Source organism: Egretta garzetta, unplaced genomic scaffold, assembly GCF_000687185.1.
Source record: "Egretta garzetta isolate BGI_Z169 unplaced genomic scaffold, ASM68718v1 scaffold448, whole genome shotgun sequence".
In the NCBI taxonomy this organism is placed as follows: domain Eukaryota; kingdom Metazoa; phylum Chordata; class Aves; order Pelecaniformes; family Ardeidae; genus Egretta; species Egretta garzetta.
Window position 1 is genome coordinate 1,933,484 of NW_009260497.1, and position 8,103 is coordinate 1,941,586.

General features: G+C 50.3%; 2 protein-coding genes across 2 annotated transcripts in view; both read right to left on the reverse strand.

Annotated features, from left to right (window-relative positions):
* The window catches only part of SRPRB (SRP receptor subunit beta), an 8,284-nt gene extending 7,979 nt beyond the window's left edge, over positions 1-305 (reverse strand). Inside the window, exon 1 of the mRNA XM_035900057.1 lies at positions 276-305. Within this exon, the coding sequence (XP_035755950.1) occupies positions 276-305 (30 nt within the window). The remainder of the gene's footprint in view (positions 1-275) is intronic.
* A 1,865-nt stretch (positions 306-2,170) lies between these two features.
* Positions 2,171-8,103, reverse strand: part of TF (transferrin) — a 17,609-nt gene continuing 11,676 nt past the window's right edge. Inside the window, exons 12-17 of the mRNA XM_009644434.2 lie at positions 7,567-7,725; positions 6,388-6,532; positions 5,434-5,498; positions 4,658-4,842; positions 2,840-3,026; positions 2,171-2,403 (exon numbers count right to left, since the gene is read on the reverse strand). Of these exons, the coding sequence (XP_009642729.1) occupies positions 2,366-2,403; positions 2,840-3,026; positions 4,658-4,842; positions 5,434-5,498; positions 6,388-6,532; positions 7,567-7,725 (779 nt within the window). The 3' untranslated portion in view covers positions 2,171-2,365. The remainder of the gene's footprint in view (positions 2,404-2,839; positions 3,027-4,657; positions 4,843-5,433; positions 5,499-6,387; positions 6,533-7,566; positions 7,726-8,103) is intronic.

The window sequence follows — 8,103 nt, forward strand, 5'->3', positions numbered from 1 at the left end:
GCTGCCGGGACCTGTAGTTCCAGGTGGAGGCTGCGGCCGCTGGGGAGGCGGGAAAGGGGAGGGAGGAGACGGGAGACGGCTGTCCCCTCTGCCCAGCACCGCGTCCTCGGTCTGGGACTCCAAGATCTTGAGATGCTAGGCCGCACCCTGGCCCTGCGCCTGCTTTTGGTTCAAGCAACGCATCCGTGAACGATGGCAAGCCCGGGAGAGAGACACCGGGCTGGGCACTGGTGAGGCCGCCCCTCGAATGCTGGGTTCAGGGTTGGGCCCCTCACCCCCAGAAGGACACGGAGGGGCTGGAGCATGTCCAGAGAAGGGCAAGGAAGCTGGGGAGGGGTCTGGAGGCCAAGGCTGCTGGGGGGCATCTGAGCTGGGGGTGTTCATCCTGGAGAAGAGGAGGCTGAGGGGAGCCCTTATCACTCCCTACAACTGCCTGACAGGAGGGGGGACCGGGGGGGCGGCGGTGTCGGGAGGGTTAGATTGGACATTAGGAAAGATGTCTTCCCCGCAAGGACTGAAGCACTGGAAGGGGCTGCCCAGGGAAGGGGTCAAATCCCTGGGGGATTTAAAAGCTGGGCAGAAGAGGTTCTTAGGACCAGGGTTTAGTGGTGGGCTGGCAGGGTTAGGGGAATGGTTGGGCTTGGTGATCGTAAAAGTCTTTTCCAACTTCGATGATTCCATGATTCTAGGGGCGGGGAGAAGGGGTGTGTGTGCTGGAGACTCGCCCTGTGGGGTGAAGCTGGGCTGGAGAAGAGATGGCTGTGTTTGCACCAGTCATCAGGATGATGGAGCCAGGCTTTTCCCGGATAAGGAGCATTGGGAATATGTTGAAACAAGGGAGGTTCAGGAGCAGCCATGAGAGAAACTCCATCCCCTTGAGGGCTGCCAAGCAGTGGGGACAGATTGCCCAGCGAGGTGGTGAGGCACCATCCTGGAGGTTCTCCATGCCTGACTGGGTCAAGCCCTGAGCAACCTGGTTGACTCCTTCCTTTGGGAAGGAGTTTGGACTGGAGACCCCCAGATGTCCCTTCGCACTTGAGTTATGCTGTGATCCTCTAGCGAAGTTCCTTTTTTCCATGCCTTCCACTCATGCGACAAGGGGTTACACCCAACACTGAGTACAGGTGACACAGCTTTTCATGGGGAGACTTTTCCAACCGTGGCCGTAGTTAGTTTGCAGGAGCGGGCTCTTAGAGGCACTGTTTCTCTTTCTTTGCTAGTTTTAAGGACAAGTTAAAAAAGCCATCTGTCCAATGAAGTCATCCTACATAAATGTGAGGACCTACATTTCATTGCTTCCCACTCCACATTTCTGTCTTCCAAAGTGATCTTCAGTCAGGCTGGTGGGCTTCTCGCAACACATCCAAAAATCACCCCTGTAAGCACATCAAAATATTCGTTCCCACAAAGCCAGAAGCTCTTAGCAGCTTTCTGCCCTCAGCAGCTCTTCCATGTCTGCCTTAACAATGGGGTTGGGACCAGCTGGATTACCCCAGACCCTGTTCCTCTGAACCAGAGAGCCTCAGCAGACCTTTTCGTCTTGCCTTTTTATTTTCACTGTGGGTCAGAGCCCACCTACATGTGTGTTTTCAGCCCAGCAGCACATTGGACAGGCTACCAAAGCCTGTTTCTAAGTCTGAGATTATTTTTTTTTCAGATGGGAAGTCTAAGCCTGGACTCTCCCCGTCGATATACTTGTGTGTTTTAAGAGTATCTGCCTGGCGGGAATGACTCAGATCCAGCCACCTGAGATACGAGATGGAGTGATTTCTGTTCACACCTCCCATCTTGCAACCACTATATTTTTTTGTTTGTTTGTTTGGGTTGGTTTTTTTTTTCCATCTCCACCCTTCAGCTTCCCTGGCATAAACCCTCTCCCTCTTCCTGTGTCCCGGCCACACTGGGCAACAGTCGTCTGCTGGGGAGATAATGGGATAACCTGAGTGAAGCAGCAGCATGGAGAGTACAAAACATCTGTTAATGAGCCTCTAGGGCATATTTAACCCATTTTGCTTTGGCAAATGTTGAAACAAATTTTTCTAACGGGCAGGAATAGCCTGAAGTGATGATAGCCACCTTGGTATCTGGCACTGCCCTACAGCGAGAGGCACCAAGGAAGGAACGGGTTTAAGGACTGGTTTGAAAAATTGCAGGACACCCATTTAGATTCGAGGTTTTATTTCTTGCTGTGACAGCAGCAGAGAACAGTAAATTCTCAAACAGCCCCTTCCAGAGTGATGAGGAAGGTCAGAGAAAGCGGTGAAGGCAGAGGGCCCTCTGCAGGTCAGTGTTGGGTGCTGAGGGCACGAGAGGAGTCATGGCTTGAAGTTTCCTCCCCCTCCAGCAAGGGTCCTTCCCCATCTCGCTACTTGTCCTCAAGGAAGGTGCACACCTGGAGGAGATCTGAAAAGGGAAAGGACAGGGAGAAGTCCAGATCCTGCCTTTAAACACTTCCCATCCCACCAACACACACCCGGCCATGCCAACAACGTCATCGCGTGGAGAATATATTCAGCATGCCACAAAAAATGTGTATGAACCACAGATGGCCCTGAGCACACGCCGATGGGCCAGGATGGGTTCTTTTTACCATTTCTCAAAGTGCGTATTTTCTAAAGGTGAGTAAATAAATCTTGGATTCCCCGTGATGCCAGAGCAGCAGACTTCCAGACTACTCTCCATTCCTCCAAAGGATTTTGAGAAAAATATACCATCATCTCCATCAGCTATCCTCATTTTGCTTTAAAAAATGAAATGGACAGCTGCAGAAGGAACTGTCCGTGCCTGTGAGGCTGAGAACTGCGGCGCACGGCCTTATTCCCAGGGCTGTTATGGTTACCTGATGGGTTGCAGGTATTGAGGCTAGCAACTGAAGCATAGTATTGATCTCCAAGGAATTCCTTGTATGTTGTCCCGTCACGGAGTTTGATCAGGCACTTAGTCAAGTCTTTAAACAGAAGGTCCTTAGTTTGAGACTCAAACATCTTGAACCTGTCTTTATCGATTCCTTTTGTTCCAAACAGTTTCTGAAATAAAGGCACGAAGAGGTAGGTATGTGTAAAAAGTAGAAAACTGGCAAGAATCAGCTCATATAAGCCTAAGGTCTCAGTCGCAGTTCTTTGCCATCATCCTGGGGAGCCCCCAGCCAAGCTCCAGAAATTTAGGATTGAATCTTCCGTCCATGTGGTTAAATGAGGGATCTCTCAGTGGTAAGCACCGTTGTGGCACGACTGCCAAAATAATTTTTTTTTTTTTTCCATTTTAACATGTCCCCTCTATTAACATGTCCCCCATTTTTAACATTGACCCCTCGCTCCCAGAAGGACACAGGGGCTGGAGCGTGTCCAGAGAAGGGCAAGGAAGCTGGGGAGGGGTCTGGAGGCCAAGGCTGCTGGGGAGCAGCTGGAGGAGCTGGGGGTGTTCAGCCTGGAGAACGAGGCGGGGGCTGGAGGGGGTCGGTCTCTGCTCCCAGGGAACGGGCTGTGGGTCGAAGGGAAATGGGCTCAAGTTGTGCCAGGGCAGATTTAGGTTGGACATTGGGAAAAATTCTTTCCCCACCAGGGCTGTCAGGCACTAGAAGGGGCTGCCCAGGGCAGGGGTCGAGTCCCCACCCCTGGGGGTATTTAAAAGCCAGGCAGATGAGGTGCTTAGGGCCAGGGTTTAGTGGTGGGATGGCAGGGTTAGGGGAACAGTTGGGCTTGGTGAGCTTAAGGGCTTTTCCAACCCAAACAATTCCATGATTCTATGTCACTACATGGGGAGCCCATCAGCAGATGCTGCCAGCAGGTCCCGTGCCTTAGCCAGGAGTCAAAAGCGAAGGAGCTGACTTCCCAAGTGCCTCTGAGCAGACCCTGATGGGTGGAGCAAATAGTAATGTTTTCAGTGTAAAATCAATCAGAAGTGGTTTAACCCAGTTACATGTACACCGTTAGCTGTAAGACTGCTGTCTTCCCGGGGCTGGACGGCTTGGTGCCTGACCCAGCTGGACTTAGGAGACCAGGCATCTCAGAGGAGCTTCTGAAACACACTTGCAAGAGCAGGCATAGCCTGAGAATCATAAAATCACGGAGTGGTTTGGGTTGGAAGAGACCTTTAGGGTCACCCAGCCCAACCCCCCCTGCAGGGAGCAGGAACACCTTTAACCAGGTCAGGCTGCTCACAGCCCTGTCCAACCTGGCCTGGAATGTTCCTAGGGATGGGGCCTCCACCACCTCTCTGGGCAACCCCTGCCAGGGTTTCACCACCCTCATTGTAAAGAATTTCTTCCTTATATCCAGTCTAAATCCCCTGTCCTTTAGTTTTAAACCATTGCCCCTTGTCCTGTCACAGCCAGCCCTGCTAAAAAGATTGTCCCCAGGGTGGGGGAGGAGGAGGTGACAATCTCATGTCATACAAGTACAGCATGACAACAGCAACCAGTATGATCCGGCTGTTACCTGAAGGGGTATTTGCTAAGGTGGCAGAGGAGAAAGAGCAGTTTGGAAGGGACAGAGGAAGGGGGAGGCTAAGAGATGAGGCTGTCACCCCATATCGGTAAGTTAAAGCCTTCCACATTTCGCTGACTCAGGGAAACTCAGAGCATCAAGGGCTCTAAAAACGCCAACATGCCACATAAAAGCCACCCCAGAACACGTCTCCTGCTGTCAGCACCACTAACCTCTTGTCTCTCCAGCAGCTCCTGGACTTTTTTCGCTTTCTCTGGACGCGTGACCACAGCATGGGTAGGAACTTCGGCCAGGTGGCAATCCCTGTAAGCCATGACATTTGCCCGTTGCCCATTAGTGCACAGCAACTCAAACTGGTCCATTTTCAGATTTTTGGCCCAGTCTTCTTTATTTTTGCCTTTAAAGAGAATGGGTTTGGAGATTCAGAGTTGTGGTGTAGCAGAAGAACGTCAGCCTCACAACACCTAAGTAAGGCATTTGCCCCGTCTGCACATGCCCTGGCACTTAGAGGCTTGGCTGGTACAAAGGAGGCTGTAAGTAAAGCTCAGGAAAAGTCAGTGGGATGAGTTAGAGCAGGCTGGGAGATTTAGCGACATCTCCTTCCTTGTATTTTTTACCCAAAGGCTTGGAAAACTTCAGCTGCTGCTTCCAGAAATGTGAACTGAACTTTTCATTTGCAGGCAAGCAGGGAGCCAGAGTGCTGCGCAAAGGTGCCGGGGCAGGAGCCTGTGGTTAAGGGACCACCTGAATAATCAGGTAGTGGAAATTAAATGATAGTTAGCGGGGAAGTGGCTCTGCAGGAGCCTGGGAAGAGGCAACCTGGGCAGATGCTGCATGCTGTGCTTGAATTCTGCTCCTCCTGCGGCAGGGGTGAGGTTGGGAGGATGAGCAGATAAAGCTTGCTATTACCTTCTGCACCGGAAACCAAAATAACGCAGACAGGGGCAGGCAGCCCTGCCGAGAGCCATGCAACTGAATAAGCACGTACCATCGGTGTTTTCCTCGACGATTGAATGCTTAATAAAGGCCACATCCCCCCGCTCAACCAGGCACCTGGGAAGGTACAAAGAAAGGCATGTGATGCAGGTGCTTGAATCCTGGCCCTTTCCTCCACATTTAATTCTGACCTGTGTCTTACTTTGTAAAATTATTCTCCAATGACAGCTAGGTCTAGCGGCCCTGCCGTGAATATTTTAAGAATACCTGAAACACAGTCTTTTAACACATTCCGTAAAAAAAAGCTTGTGTCCTTCCCCCATGATAAGCAGAGGATTTATTTTACTGTCAGAAAGAAGCAGTTTGGCCAGGTTCAGAATTTGCTTTGCTTTCTGCCATGCCTGCCTGTGCATGTTAACAGCTTTGGAAAACCACTAACTTGCACGAAGAGGACTGAAACAGCTCCTCTTTGCTACAAGACATAAATGAAACAAGATGCATTCTCTTTTTAAATTCATGCCCAGTATGAATTCCTTAGACTTGAGCTGATACTGAGTGGGTACAGAGGAGACGGCACCAGGGCTGACCTCCCCTGCACTTAATGTAGAGGACAGCTCATCTTAATTAAGGCAAGCAGCATTTTTAACAGGGAGTGTCTAGCAGTGGCATCGTTTGTGGGGTCCCCATCTTTTAACACTTCTTTGTGTTAGAAACATAGCACTGCAGCCAGCATAGGAGGTCTGGCCAAAACGCTTGTGCCTCTCCAGGTTTGCCATTAGCTTTACAGAATGGGAACATTTAACATCATTTCACAGGAAGCTGTGTAAGGAGAAAACGTATAGCATGTGTATGCCATTACAGACTTATACACCTTCAGCAGTGCAATGGAGAAAAGGGTCAGCAAATTAGCAGCACCATGAGGCTGTAGCCCCTATGCCATCTACCCATAACTTCCATGATTCGCCCCAGGGTGCTTGAGAGCAGCCCAAGCGTTCCCACCACCTACTGTAAAGCTCCAGTATATCCATAGTATTTCTCGTGGCTGTTGGCGACGCAATTCTCTGGCGGCACCCGCCCCGAGCCCTTGCAGAGCTGGCAGAGGCGGGAGTTAGGAGGAGACCCAGGAGCACAGCCCTCACTGAAGTATTCATCTGAAGGCAGGAATGGGGGACAAAAAAAAAATATCACTTTTCCTGCACTGAAAAGTTTTCTCTTAATAATATGTTCTTGTGCTGAATTTGTATTAGCAGTCACTGGGAGCGGGGAACAGGCTGCGAGAAGAGCGTGATTCAGTGGACGGCAAATCGCACGCATTCAGTTTTTACTACAAAACTTGTTATTATTGATAATGAAGCAGGGCCTGGGGCTCAGTTGTGCTAGGTGCTATCTTGGCATAAAAAGAAGAACGTTTTTGCTTCCCAGCCCACACAGGGCCAGCCCAAGCCTCCTCAGCCTTGACAGGTCAGCAGCGTTGCGTTCAGCAGCAATGGGGGAGGAAGGGGGGTGGGTAAGGCAGGCAAGAGGGTGGAGAGGCTGGGTCTAAAGCTTAGTAACACTACTGTCTTCTTGTGGTTAGAGGTTTCCTTTTAATAATTATATGCTTAATTTGCCTTGGTCCATACTATTTCCACGTTATTTTTGTTGGACCGTAATTCTCAGCGATTGAAAATTGGATGTAGAATTTGATCGTCTGAACAAGCTCTAAAGGCCTGGAGCCAAAGCAGACTTTTGCCCCCTTATTCTCAGGCAGCCAAATCACTCCCTTTAAGTTTCTTCAACAAAGATCAGACTCTGTCCCCTCTTCTCAGCCCTTCCCCTTCCTTCTGAGATTCATAAACCCAGCCTTTACCCCCACTCCACACTGCGCACCCCCCCCATACCTGGGGCAAGCCTCTAGTCCCTTTCTGGGAATACTTTTTTGGGGCTGCTGCAAAGGGAAGGGGAGAGATGTGAAAAGCAAGCAAAGCCCCCCCCAAGCAGCTGACGTGCCCTATCTTACTCGCAAGCACTCACCAACAGCCTAAAACTTGGCTCAGTGAAACCTTAAACAAGAGTCTTCTCCATTGCCCACCCCCAGGTGGGAATCTTTGAGGCACAAGAAACTTGGAAGATCAGATGAAGGACGGGAAAACATTTTTGCAAGCAGATTCCCAGCTTGAAGAAACAGCTGCAAAACTCAACTCACCAAAATTGCAGTTCCCCGTTCTGTTACGGATCAAGCCCATGGGGATGTTCCAGCCAGCGGTTCGCCCAACGGCGGTGTGGCATGACTTCTTGCCCTGCAGATTGTTCCATGTGATATCGCTGTCAGATTTCTTCACAACAGCCACAGCAAAGTAGGATGCTTGCAGAAGATGAAATAGAGGAGAATTAAGGACTCACCCGAGGATCCCACCATGCTCCTTTAGGAGACCGTTTGCTCCACTTGGGAGAGGGTGCCTATGAACTGCGTAGCAGAAATACTTTGCACTTATAAATGATTTGCCACACAGCGACAACAGAAGAATTTGCAGATGTGGTGCATCTACTCCCACCATGCTCCTGGGACATTATTACCCCTGACATTTCCCCCTGCCAAAACGCTGTTCCTCGAGTATGTGAGAAGGCTGTAGCAAGATATACATGATGGTTTCTTATCCCCTCTTTAGCAAAGGACAAAACCTCTCCCTCCTCTCCCTTTTCCTGTTTCTATAAAGAACAATTTCCTAATTTCCTACCACCC